This window comes from Citrus clementina, unplaced genomic scaffold (genome assembly GCF_000493195.1).
Source record: "Citrus clementina cultivar Clemenules unplaced genomic scaffold, Citrus_clementina_v1.0 scaffold_8, whole genome shotgun sequence".
Lineage (NCBI taxonomy): Eukaryota > Viridiplantae > Streptophyta > Magnoliopsida > Sapindales > Rutaceae > Citrus > Citrus x clementina.
Window position 1 is genome coordinate 11641607 of NW_006262022.1, and position 14590 is coordinate 11656196.

The following is a 14590-nucleotide window of genomic DNA, read 5'->3' on the forward strand; positions in this document are numbered from 1 at the left end:
GGTTCTTGTTTTCATTGAACATCGGGTCGCGATTCCATTCAATTCCAGGTTTAGAAGTGATCTTGGAGACTAAATTGATAGGATCGCGTTAGTTCTTGGTAGGATTCGTATCAGTATGGTTTACTCTAGTCCTATATGTAAATGATATTTTACAAATTGGGAATAATGTAGGAGTGCTATCATGTGCTAAATTTAGTCATCTAACCAAATTAATATAAAAGACCTAGGAGAAGCCAATAGAATAAAATCATAAACATTAATTATAGAAGAACATAAACAATCTCAATTAAATAAATTGAATGATAGAAATTAAAAATTAATCATATGACATGTTTGGGGTTTTGAATTTACCCTCAACCAAATAGAAAATTTAACCTAACATAATTGAATTGGGAATAAGAGAATTGATAAAACTAATCAGGGAGATTAATTCAAGTAGATAACTCTGCTTCAATTCCTTTCGGTTTCTCTACCCAAGATGCCGAATCCTTAATGGACTTTCTTTCCAATTTAAAGGCAATTGATTTCCTTCCCTTAATTGCCATGCACATGCCGCCCACTTTGACAATTTCCTTTTTCTTCAATTTGCTCTCCATAATTAAATCCCTTGCACGTGAACTTAAGCTTTGGCAAGACATACATGCAATCTTTTTAAATTGGTCAAGTGAATCTTGGATGCACTTATAAAACCATGCACATTAAACAAGTTTCCATTTTATGCATGCTTGTTCCCAAAGTCTTTATTAATCTCCATGAAATCCCATATGCTTCCGAATGTGCATCAATTAATTAATTGGCTTCCAAAAATCTTTAGTTATTTCCTTTTCTAATTTCTTCAAGCATATTTCTTCTTAAATGCTCCAATTTAATTTCTCTTTAATCCTAGAATATACCTAAAATAACAAAATAAAAAAAAACTAAGACAAAAATTAACATAATAAAATATAATTTACTAAATTAAAGATTAACTAAAATAACTAGAATATTTAAGACCAAAATAAGAAAGAGATGGAGAAGTTAATAGAAAAATATATAAAAAATATGCACTTATCAGACAGCAAAACAAATAGTATTTTTGATCTTAGAATAGCTAAAAACCTCAAGAAGGGCATAAAGAGCAAAATCATAATTTTTAATGGAGCCCAACTGACGTAGCATTAACCAATGATATGGTAGTATCCTATTCGAATTAACATACGCACTTACTGTAGACCTACACATACGGAATCAATGCGCACACGTTATACGCAATACACTAAATCAAAGTTTGCTGACTTTTGTATTGATCGATTACGCGGCAGCGTATTATTGTACCGAAAAGCGCACGTATGATATGTGCATATACACATAATAACAACCCTGATGACGTGTGCCATCCAATTATAGCTTGCCATGTTGCGAAATCTTGTGCGTCCAAATTATCTTCATTCAATGGGTATGATCTACTCATTGTATCTATAAATAGGGGGCTCATCCCTAATCTGATAGCACTGAATCCAAATTTGAGCTCAATTTTTATGTAATTTCTTTCCTATCTCGTGCATTTACATATTTTAATATAAAATTACTATTTTACCCTTAGTTCAATATGAGTGGCTAAATTAATTTCAAGCTTGAGTTGAAGATTAAGTCTTAACATGATCCATGGGCTTAATTTGGCAAGTTTATTCACTATGTCTCTTATTTAGGTGGATTGTTTTGACTCATCGTTAATAGATGATAAATCTTGTCTTGATTTTGAACATTATACCAGCTCCTTAACACAAGATCATTATTGTTTAATAGAGAGCGTATCTAAGTTATTTAGTGGACGATCTTATCACATTGTTGATAGACAGATTGTTATCGCTTGGTAGAATGTGTACTTGATACCACATTTAGCAAAAAGTTACTTCCCTTAGCACAAGGAGTGCTTGATACCATATTTACTAGAAACTAATGAGGATTGAAAATTCCCCCCTCATAAATTAATTGGAACTAAAAAGAAATATTAAACTCATGTTAAAGTGTTGAGTGTGAATTCAGAGACATAAGTGTTTCATTTGAATTGTTTCATTTTAATTTATTGATGCCATTTTTTTTTATCTTTGTACTGTTCAAAAATCACATCTAACCAATTCACAAACGAAGCTAGAAATTTAACCATACATGTGATTAAATTTACCTCTTTGTACGATTGACACTCGTCACCATAAATCTATACTATAATATATTCGTGCGCTTGCAAGTACAATAAAATTATTTATAATTTATTTACAAATATGGATATATTAAAAGTGTTCATTAGAACAAATAGTGACTTAGAGATAAATATGTAATTATAGAGGAAAGAAATTTATCATTGGCCTACCTTTAATTACGATCATCAAATAGAGAGTCTATTAAGTAGTTATTATTGGTCTAAGATCAAGGCTAAAATTAATTAAAAGGACTTTTAGTAATTAATTTTTTTAATTACATGGGTTACTACAACACAACTTTGGAATTTTAGTGAAATAGTTGAGGGTTAACTTAATAGTTTTGGTGTTCAATGAGATGGCTAGCCTATCTACTAGCTCAATTTCAAGCTAAATTTTAACTCTAATAAGTATTTATATAAAGGAAAGAAAATTAGAACATACGTATATTTTGTTTATAGATTATTTTAAGAAATTAATTATAAAAACTTCACATTATTTTCAATAATTTCAAATTAAGAATAAATTTTGAATAGTTCTAAATAAACTCTCATTAATATAATTATTAAGCTTCAATTAAACTAAGAAAATATATTTTTCTCATGATATCTTATAAAATTTATTGGCTATAAAAGTTATGCTATTTATCTCATGAAATTTATTGGCTATGAGAAGGATCTAATTGAGCAATTTTTTGAAAAAAATTTATCTTAAATTTAAAAATTAAAGTAAATTTTTATGAATTATTTTTTTTAAATGAGCTAGATTTACACGAATTATGGGTGAAATATCCCTATTGAAAATTAAATTATACTTTACTTATTTATTCAAAAATAAAAATAATCACGACTTACTGTTATTTAGTGCTTGTTTGGTACGACTTATCTAATGGTCATAAGTACTTATAAACTCTTATAATAATTTTTGTTATTGTTTGGTTATTTCTACTAGCAAAAGCTTAAATGTTGGGCTTTTGGAATTAGAGATTGAAAATTGTTTGTAAATGTTAAAATATTTATAATATTATCATTTATTTGACAATTTTATTTTATTCTTTTCATAACATAAATTTAAAAAACTTACTTATTAAAGTAAATCAAACAACTAAATTTTTTTAGATAAAAACTCTACTAAAAAGTTGTACCAAACGGAGACGTATAATATGTTTATTCACTGGAGTGGGAATGAGAAATATAGATTCCTCTCACTTCAGTGTTTACTTATAAATTTTAAAAGAAAAGTGGGAATCCCACTTTGTGGTCCTCACCACTTTTTTGGAGTGGAGAGTGGGATTCCCACTCTCATGAAGGGAGGTGGGAGTGTGAATCCACTCCCCCCTCTTCCTTTTTTACCCTTATTTTTATTAAATGTAATATAATTTATATTTAATAAAATAAAATAAATAATAAATTTTTTATTTAAATAGTATTATATTATTTAATAAATTACATTTATTAAAAATAATAATACTAAACTTATTTAAAAATAACATTATTATTATTATATTTAGTTAAAAATAATAATTTACATTGATTCTAAGTTAAAATTATTTAAAAATAATATTATTATATTAAAAAATAACAGTACTATATTTATTTAATGTTAGTAATTAATAATAATAAATATTTTATTTTAAGAAAATATTAATTTTTTACTATATTATTAATAATAATATTTCATTTGTGTTGTTTTTATCAATAATTTTTTATTTACATAATTAAAATTATTAAAAAATTGTGATTTACATAGTTAAGAATATTAGTAATTATTATTAATTTATAAATATAATAAAATGAATAATTTATTTTTTAAATATATTTTTATTAATTTTGTAATAAAAAATTATAATTTTTTAAATAAGAATAAAATTATAATTTGAAACTATTTACTCAAATATAAGACAATATAAACACATAAATTAGATTTTAATTTCAATTTCATACTTAAAAAATCTATTCTCACTGTTATTCCAAACTCCTAATTTCAAGATTTTATATTTTAAAATTCTCACTTTAATCTAAAATGAACTATGCTACCACCTGTGATTTGATTAGAGAATTTAAAAATAAACAGGGATGCTGTCCCAGCAAAATTAGTTGATTTGCCGGATGAAATTTAGTTATAACTTAGACCCCTCATTAAAGAAATTTGGGTGCAAAAGACAATCTTTGTAAACCGAAGCTGTGCTAATTTCGTGAGGTGTATGTGTTTTCTTTTCTACTCAAGAATCCAGAAGTTGAGTTTTAAGAGTGGCCGCTCTTTGTGCTGCAGCTAGAGTATATAAATTCTGAAAGAGAGTAAGCGACTAAGCGCTATAGAAAAGGACAAAAGAGAGAGAGGCTGGAGAAATGGCTACTTGCTTGTGGATTCATCCGCATCAGCATCAGCCTCAGCATCATCGTTATCGCCGATACAAATCAAAGCCAATTATTTCTCAAATTCGATCGGGCAACTTCTCTGGTTATTTTCATCGTCATCGTCATCATCGACTCAATCACAGAATTTATTGTAATTACGATGATGATAGAGGCAGGAACCAGCCACCTAATTCTTCTGGAATTCAACTTTACCGTGATATAGAGAGGTTGCTTCTTCTGTACGCTTATATTTATTTTTCGTTGTTTGCTTGTTCTGGTATTTTGATACCAAAAAGAGAGACAGTTTATACACACACACAGAGATGGCTCCTTTAAAAACAAATGAAATAGAATCTACCTTATTAATATTGGTGATTGATTAATCATTTTTTGTTTTCTTACCTTATTAATAGTGTTATAATATGGGACAATTTATCCTTGAAAAAAGGAAATATTGAATCAATTGATTGCAAATTAGGCGATTTTTCAATTTCTTTCCCTTCTAGAAAAGCTACCAACCTTAGGGAAAATGGAATTTCCACCACGCCAACCAATAGCTCTGATATAATTTAAGAATACGAATTATTGTTGTGCCCATAAACTGGATTATATGGGTGCTAGCTTGTTCAGTAGGTAAAATATTTTGGGTTTAAACTAGAGGTCTAGAGAAATATATGTTTGTTTTAATTCAAGATCCTGCATTTGTTAAAGTCTGAGAAAGCTATTAAACCATGAGGTTTAATTTTAATGGCATACGGTTTAATAGCTTTCTTGGACTTTAATAAAGTCCAGCATCCTGGACTAGATCAATAATCTCTCACTATATAGACAAATACTTGAGAAACAGCTGCTAAACTGAGAGTGTTCTTCATTTTTTATTCATCTAGTGGAAACCTTTTGTGCTTTCAGATTACTTACGGAGACTGTGCAGCAATCGCAAGGTGCTTGGGGTGGTTCAGCCAACTGGAGTGAAGTGGAGGTGTAATCTGAACTTTTTTTTTCCTTTTATGTTTCTGCATAGTACCTTCTAGTTTTAGCTTTTTTACTTGTCAAAACTTTCTTTTTCTTTTATTTTTCTGCTCACTACCTTTTGGTTTTTAGCTTGTTTACTTGTCAATGTATTTTTTCATGTAAGTGGATTGCAGAGACTATGCACCCCATTGAAAGGTACCCATTTGCTTGTACCCTGACACTTTTACCCATTGTGGGAGAGTAATCCTGGACTTGACTATCCTCAAACTATAGGTTTGAGCAGTTGTTTCAGAGAAACTATTTATTACATGTAAAATATCTCCCCATAATCATCTCTGAAATACGAAGAATGCCAGTTCTTGCAGGATTAACACCCTTAAAAATTATGTTTAATCTTCTATAGCTTGCTATGAATCTGGATTCCTTTCGTAAATTTTGGCTTGCATATTCTGGCATTCAGGAAGCCCAACTGCTCTTGCGTGAAGGGGATACAAAAATTATTGGTGCTAAATAGGGAATAGAAGCTGATTTGAACTTTTTTGCTAAACAAAGTAGTCATTGCTAAAAGATGATCACGAGATTAAGTCAAAATTTTTGCCGCCATATCAACTCACTTTAGGTTCTTGTAGAAATTTTTGGAAGGACAATTCATGCTGAATATCATATACGAAAGTCAATAAAAATTTTCATGGGTTCAAAACTTAGTGACAATGTTCACATTTGTTTCAAACAGGAATTGCATATAATCAGAAAAATATCTGCCTTTCTTTTGAATTTTTCTGTTTTTATCTAAACAGGTGTTCCCTATAAACTTTATTTAACAAGCTCATCGTTATAACATCCAGGGAGCATGGGTTCTGAAACCAAGAAGCTCAAAACCCTGGTCAGTGGTCCATTTCATTGGTGGTATATTTGTTGGAGCAGCCCCTCAGCTGACATACCGTTTATTTCTTGAGCGTCTTTCAGAAAAGTGAGTTGGCTTATCAGATAGAAAGGTTGTTTATCTGCAATGATCATCAAATAATCTATGCAGCTGCTAGTGGTTATAATCTGTTAGACTCTGTTTGTTACTGGTTATAGTTTACGTTGTAGACTGCAAAATCCTGTGCATCAAAATTCTTTCCGCAAGTAGAAATACTTCTATGGAGTGCATCATTTTGTGATGTCCAGTTGTTATTTGAGGGTTCTGATTTACCATTTAACCTCTTTTTATTACTGACGGTTTGATCATGCATTGTTGAGGATAAAATGAAGTAAATATTTAACTCTTTTTCTTTTTTTGGCGTTATCTAGGGGTATTATGGTGATTGCAACACCATATGCAAGTGGATTTGATTACTTCTACATTGCAGACGAGGTTCAACTCAAAGCTGATAGGTGTTTACGATTCTTACAAGAAACGGTGAGTTTCGATCTATCATCTATGGAACTATTTTTCTTTTTTAAGGCTTGTGGCCCTGTAGTCACCTCAGAATTAAACAAATAATCAATATTAAATTTTGGAGGTGACTAGCTCAAAGATGCTTTATTGTGCAGGTACAAGATCTTCCTACTTTTGGCATTGGTCATTCTTTGGGATCTGTAATCCACCTCCTAATTGGTATGCCAATATCATTTTATATTACAGTCTTTTAAGGTGAAATCACTTTTATTTGCTGCAATTTATTTGACTGATGGCTTGTCTGTCATCAGGATCAAGGTATGCTGTGCCTAGAACTGGAAATATATTAATGGCTTTCAACAACAGGGTACCTGAATTCTTCTCCTACCTGCTGCTAATTGATATTTCTGGCTTTTTGCAACCTATTTGTTGTCCTAAGATATTTACTATTTTACACGATTTATATTAATGATTCAATGGTGAATTAATTTCTCCTTGTTTTTGCAGGAGGCAAGTGTAGCTATTCCTTTGTTCTCACCTGTTTTTGTCCCAATGGCCCAAAGCATTGGACCCCTTCTATCGCAAATTGCATCATCTCCAACAGTTCGGCTTGGGGTGAGAATCAAAGTTACCAGGTCCTTTTTGTGAAGAAATTTAGAATTGTTTATCAGGCATTATTTTAGTTTTTTTATTATAATTTTTATTTTTGGGTATTTTTCATGCTAAAGGCCGTCTAGTGATCTTTGATTAAGATATTTATAAAGACATGTGTTTACCTTCTATGGTATTCTGCTCCTCTATTTGGTTTATCATTTTAGTAAATGTAAACTTTTGTTAAAGCATTGAGCTCCTTTATATCAGTTTTGTGTCTTAGTTTCTCTCTGTTTCAATGGCAATCAGTAGGAGGCTTGTCCCACCCCCTTCCTAAAGTTTTCCGCTTAATAATGGCATTAGATCCAGCTTGCAATACCGTGTGCCTGGCTTTCACATTTTGATGCTATTTTAGTTATGCTTGCTCTGATTCATCCTTTAGTTGTCTCCTTTGTCTAGTCTACATTTTCCCAGACAGTTTAATGTGTCTTATGATGCTTCTACTTCTATCTGGCCAATTTATTTACTATCCTATAAAGTATCATCCTTAACCTCATTATCTGTTCATAATTGTTTGTTCACCGCAAGGATTGACCCTGTCATCTGTCAGTACCCTTTTCGGAATGCATTAAATTTTGAGCCTCACTTAGGGCTACATGTTCTAGCTGAGCAGGTATGGTCTGTTTGATTGTGACTATATGATAGATTAACTCACAAATTGGACTTTTATAACACTCGACTCCCTGAGATGCTTCTTCTGAATGTTATAAAACCAGTGTTATGGCTCCTGGATTCGTGCAATGGTTTGGTTCTTGTTGAGATCTTATTGTTCTTGTTTAGGACTGTCTCTTCAAATTTTAAGTGGCGATTTATTAGGTTGATCTCAAGTGTTCCTCTTCACGGTATTTACTGTATGATATTTTTACCTGCTTTGTTTTCCCCAATTTTCCTCAACACATCTTCTATTTTCTGTTGCATTTCAACTGCTATTCATACTGGGTCTGCTAACTACTAACAATTTCTCACCGGTTACTTGTTTTAATGAATACTTGCAGGCTGAGATGACTTTAAAGCAATTAGAAAACCTTAGTCCCCCAATTATGAAGCAAGTTCTTCCTTTGGTTGAGCAACTCCCTCCTCTGTACATGGACTTAGTTAAGGGAAGAGAAGAATTTACCCCAAAACCTGAAGAAACTCGACGACTTGTATGTTAAGTCTCTAACTGTCTACACTGCAAGTTAATTTTTATCTTTTATTCTTGATATATTTTCTCTGTTAGAATTTCCTAATGTTTCTTGCTTGTTTGACTTAAATTACTTCGTCAACAACATGATTGCCCATTATGAACTATCTCAATTTCTCGGTATCTACAAGAATTGAATTCAACTCTTTAAAGTATGATCAATCATCTGGTATTATATCATGTAACCATGTACGATATGTGATGGTGAATGTATGGCATTTTTGGTGATGAGATGTATTTTAACACATGGCATCTTGATGGTGGGCATTCATAAGTTTGCAGAAGATTCTTAAGATGGCATTTTTGTTAATAGCTTGAAAATGATTGCCGTAAATCACATCTGTTTTAGAACTACATTTTTCTTTCTGAAATCTTGTATGCTTCTCTGTGATTTATGCTTCATACCTGTTTCAGATCAAGTCATACTACGGCATATCGAGGAATCTTCTCATAAAGTTTAAGGATGATTCAATTGATGAAACTTCAACTCTAGCTCAGGTGCTTAGCTCAGATTCAGCGATAAGTTCAATGCTAGATATGTCAATTCGCATGTTGCCAGGAGACCACGGGCTTCCTCTGCAGCAGGTATCTTTGCACCAAATATTCAGTGAACTAAATCTCTATGGCTTTGAACCATTCAATTGTTGAAGATGATTCTCATGCAATATCTGCAAATCTGGGGAGGGTGTACTGATTACGTCCATTTTTTGGTGAAAGAAGCAAACATCTTAAATATTATATCCATTTTTCAGGCTCTTCCAGATGTTCCTCCTGCAATGGCAGATGCAGTAAACCGTGGAAGTGAGCTGATTGCCAATCTGACTATAGGTACCCCATGGGAAACAATCACCAAAGAAGTTAGCAACTCATTTGGTGTAGACTCAAGGATTCTTCGTGCAGATATATCCAAGGACATAGAACATCTTGTGGATGTGATCTCATCTTGGATGGCTTCAAATAGAAGTACAAAACTTCTTAGGCCATGATGGGGTTAATATCACCAAGTGATGGTATACAGAAAAGTTACTAAGAAAAAGGCTACAGCGACTAGGATACGAAGACAGAATTGCTATGCATACACTCTTCTATGTATATTATTTTCTGTCATATCAATGAACTCTTAATTGCACAAGCGAAACAAATTAAACTCCAGCAGTTTGGAGTTATTGTGGCACATCTTTCTTCTTGGTTGTGCAATGATCTCTTTCTCTCTAACCTGGAAATAGTCTGAATTGGACGAAAGTAGAAGTATTCCATAAAGTTTAGTACTAAAGTAAAGATGAAAATAATTTGAATATAGTCATAGATCTTGAATGGATAATTTGAAGAATAACAAAATTATTAAATGATGCCCTGTATTAAAATAAACTGATTATACTCATAAATCTTAAGTGGATGATTTCAATGGAAGCAAAAGTGTTTTATGAAGCCTAATAAAAAAAAAAACTTGAAAATTGATTGGTTATAGTAATAGTACTATATGAAGCATAGTGTGTAAGGGTGGGCAAATAAATTGATCCAATTCAATCTGACTCGATCCAAATTTTTTAGGTTCGAATCCGATACGGATTGGGGGCCAAACTTGATCGGATTGATTTTTTTAAATCCGATGAGATTGTATTCGGATCGGGTCAATCCGATAATTTGTTCGGATTGCAAAAAAAAAAAAAAACAAAAAACATAAAACCTAATTTCTCAACACCCATACACGCAGAAACACAAGCGTAAGCCGCCACCAGCCCACCACTGTCCAAAACTCCAATTCCAAAAGACCAGCATCACCGGCACTAGTCACCACCACCAAGCCGCAACTATCCACCGTAAAATCAAACCAGCAAATCGTACCATCGCTGTCCACTATACCAAGCCGTAAGCCTCTATTCTGATTGCACCAACCACCACTTAGCACAACAATCTGTGGTCGCGCCAAGCTGCCAAGGCCACCAGGTGATGCCAGTAATATTGAGTTCTGGAAGTTAGTCAATTTTTTTGAGGTTGGGATTGTTTTGTTGACATGAGGGATGCTGTGAATTCGTTTGATATTGGCGAAAGTTATGAGAAGTTGAATAATTGTGATTTTTGTTATTCTTTTAATTTGTTGAAACGATTGTTCGATATTCTGTGGAATCAAAATTTTGTAACCCCTAAATTCACAGTCTTTTTCGAATCAATGTGAATTTAAATCATTTCTTTATTCTAATATTCTCACATTTAAATCGTTTCTTTATTCTAATATTCTCAAGAAACAATGGAATATAAAATATTAAACTTCCACTACATTAATTTAGTATCAGAGTCGAAAACCTACTTGAAATTATTGTAGACACTCCACCATCAACTTCCCCCAACTCTGATCTCACCAAACAACCTAAACACTGCCACTTTGTTTTCCTTTTCTTTAATTTTCTTTTTTTTGGTTTACTATATTACCAAATTAGATAAGCTAACCACCACAATTGCCTCTGTTCATAACCACCTTGTAGCCAATCTAGTAAATTTGCTATCAATCAAGATCACTAACCAGGTTAGAGAAAGCCAGTCACCAAATCGCAAGCAAAATCACCATCGGCCACCACAAAATTGCTGAAAAATAACAATAGAAGCCGCGATGCTGCCATTTGTTGATTTCCACTGTGCATTGTCTAGCATCACCACCAAGGATCAACTTTCCTTCACCAACATCGTCTTTTTGACGAATTTTCACTACTAACGACACATTGATTACTGAAATTAAGCCCAACACTTGCCAGTACTTGGTTTTAATTTTGTGGTTAGATCATTGCAAATTAGACCAAAATGTTCCCACCACTGTGCTCCTCAGTCCTCACTACAATAGCAGCCAAATCAGACCTTAAACAATTAGATTCATAGTCATGGGCTTTATTCACTAGTCAAGTGAATTATAATTTTTCCTTTAGTTTATATTTGAGTTTTACAAAAAAAGAAAGAGAATAAAAAAATAAATGAACATAGAAAAGAAAAAATTTAAACAAGTGAGTTATTGAAAAAAAAAAAGATTTGAGTCTTGAAACCACAACGTCACCGTGAAGATTTCATCTTCAAAAAAGATGTTTTGGTTAGAATACTGAAGACTTTGCATTCAATTGCTTGACACTCAGAAACTTCAAAATAGAAAATTTTTACACATAAAGGTAGAGATATGAGTTTGATAAAGTTGTTAGTAAAGATGTTCGTAAATAATGATTTTGTTACCCTTGTTATTACGCCATCAAAGGAGAATATTGATTGTCCGTTCATATCAAATTCATCTCTTCATGATCCTGTGATTGATCTAGATCAGCTGCCAAAAGTTTAATGACTATATTGATGTTGTGGAATGAGAAGAGAAAATTGTTAATACATCTTTTGATCTCGTAGAACAAGATGAGATACTTGTCTGTGCAATCTCATATTGTTCTTTTGATGATTTGCTTGAAGAAAATAAAGAAGATTAGTGCGATATTTATGATGGTTAGTAGATTATGAGAAGACTAGTCATAGGTGCCTTGACTATTGCTCGCATATTCTTTAAGTAAATCTACAGATTGCATGGTTTACCGATTTCTATTATATCTTATTGAAATGCACGGTTTCCTAGCCATTTTTACAGGACATTATGGAAGTCTAGTAACACTCGTTTGAATTTTGAAAGTGTTTAATCACCCACAAATAGATGGTCAAACTGTTTTTTAGGAAATCACCCATATTGTCTAGTTAGCAATAACTCGAAGACATGGGATCAAAAGTTATACTAATTCAAGTTTGATTATAACTATTCTATTATGTGTAGTACTGATTAAGTCCTTTTTAGGTAAATTATAGATATAATCTAGGAGCACCATTAACTTAGCCTCAGTTCTAGATTTAATTCACAAAAACAATAAGGCAGAAGACTTTAAATTACTTTCCTTATTGTTATTTTCATAATAGTTTAGGACTTTATTTTTCTTTTTTCTTTAAGGTTTATGATAATTACTGGTAGTATAAACAACCCACTCTTTTAGATTCCAAAGTTTTGTGTGAGTTTTTTTTAGTTTAGTTAATTCTCAGGATTTTATGGAATCAGTGAGTTTTAACCCCCTAAGTTCATAGTATTATTTTGAATCAACGTGAATTTAGACCGTTTCTTTCTTTTGGTATTCTAAAAAATCAACAAAATATTAGAACATTAAATTTCCGTCGCATCAATACGCTGACAAACACCCAAACAAAATTTGTAGGGATTTGAAGTTGATTTGCTTTTTTAAAAAAAATGACAACCCTAAGATAATTGCAAGATCAATTATCTTGATCATGCCATACTTTGTTGTCAAGTAAAACAAGCTCTTAGTTGTTCTCTTTCCAAGAAACAAAAAATAAGCTCTCTAGATCTAATTTATGAAAGCAATAGCATCAAGAAAATATCCTATAATCCTAATCACAATCTATCACATAGTTTAGTTCTTTAATAATAATGGATCGAAGACCCTAAACTAGCAATCAAATCGCCATCAAATTTAGCTAGTTGGCCATTTGAACAAACAAGAATGAAATTCTAAAATAAAGTGAAACACAAAATTTTCTACAAGAAGATGAAGAAATTCTAATTTTGAAACTTTATTAATAACTAATAAAGAGATTACTCATGCAAGTCTAAATTATTCAATAACAAATTCATTAAAGAAAACCAACAAAATACAAGAGAAAGAAAGGCTTATTGATTAAATTATGGCTATGACAATCAAATCTTCTCTCCAATTTGCCCACGTCTCTGTTTCTTACAATCTTCTCTCATTTGAAATTGATTATTCACCTTTTTCTTCCCCCCTCCCTCTATCTAGGGCATCTAACTTGTTGCCTTTATGTAGTGTTGCTGTCCTACTGCTTGTAGAATTAGTGAAACTTATTTTTAACCTCATTTTTCCTTACAAGAATAGGTTTTTGACCCAAGGAAATAGGCCCATGTCAAAATAGCTCCAAAATCTATTTTTATTATAATCCAAATTTAGAAATCCAACTAGCCCTTCAATAATTAATCTTTATAACCCAAATCTGATCTAATAAAATAGGATGCAAGTAATGTTGAATATCCGGTTGATGGAGCTTCTGGTTGCAAGAAGAGCTCTAAGTTTATAAATTAAAGAAGATAAGAAGGTACAACATGAAAACATCTTTCATACTAGATGCCATGTCAATAATAAAGTACATGGTATGATTATTGATGGAGAGAATTGCAGTAATGTTGCTAGCACCAGTGTAGTTGAAAAACTGAACTCGACAATTTTGAAATATCCTAGGCCATGTAAGCTACAGTAGTTGAATGATTGTGGAGAAGTTAAAGTAGAAAAATAAGTACTTGTTTCATTCTCAATTGGGAAGTATAAAGATGAGGTATGTGTGACGACCATGGTAGTTTGATAGATATGTTATTCATGATGGGTGTACCAATTGATACTCTTCTGTACTTAATGAAAAACCCATTATTCTTGTACCTCTATCCCCAAGACAAATGTAAGATGATCAAGTGCGGTTAAGAAAAGAGAGTGACTTGAAAAAGGAGACTGAGAGTTCAAAATCAAGAGGGGCTGAAACTAAAAAAAGAGAAAAAAAGAGTGAAAAAGAAAATGAAGTTTCAATTAGTGAGAAAAGAAAAGAGAGAAAAAAAAGTATATATATATCTATGTGAAGGAGAGTGTTGGAAGGACTTTAATTTTAAAACAGTCTATGAGTACTAATGAACTTAACCCATTTTTGCCTAGTGTTATTATTTCTCTTTTGTAGGAATTTAAAGACATATTTCCTGAAGAAACAACTAATGGCTTATCACCAATAAGAGGAATTGAGCATCAAATTGACTTTATACACAAAGCACCAATTTCGAATATGCCAA

General features: G+C 31.9%; 1 protein-coding gene across 1 annotated transcript; it reads left to right on the forward strand.

Moving 5' to 3' along the window:
* Positions 1–4183: 4183 nt before the first annotated feature.
* LOC18034843 lies at positions 4184–9895 on the forward strand. Its single transcript, XM_006423716.2, has 10 exons — positions 4184–4761; positions 5444–5513; positions 6352–6476; positions 6800–6908; positions 7043–7106; positions 7199–7254; positions 7395–7502; positions 8534–8683; positions 9136–9306; positions 9474–9895. The coding sequence occupies exons 1-10, from the start codon at positions 4526–4528 to the stop codon at positions 9705–9707; spliced, it is 1323 nt and encodes a 440-aa protein (XP_006423779.1). The 5' UTR covers positions 4184–4525; the 3' UTR covers positions 9708–9895.
* Positions 9896–14590: the final 4695 nt, after the last annotated feature.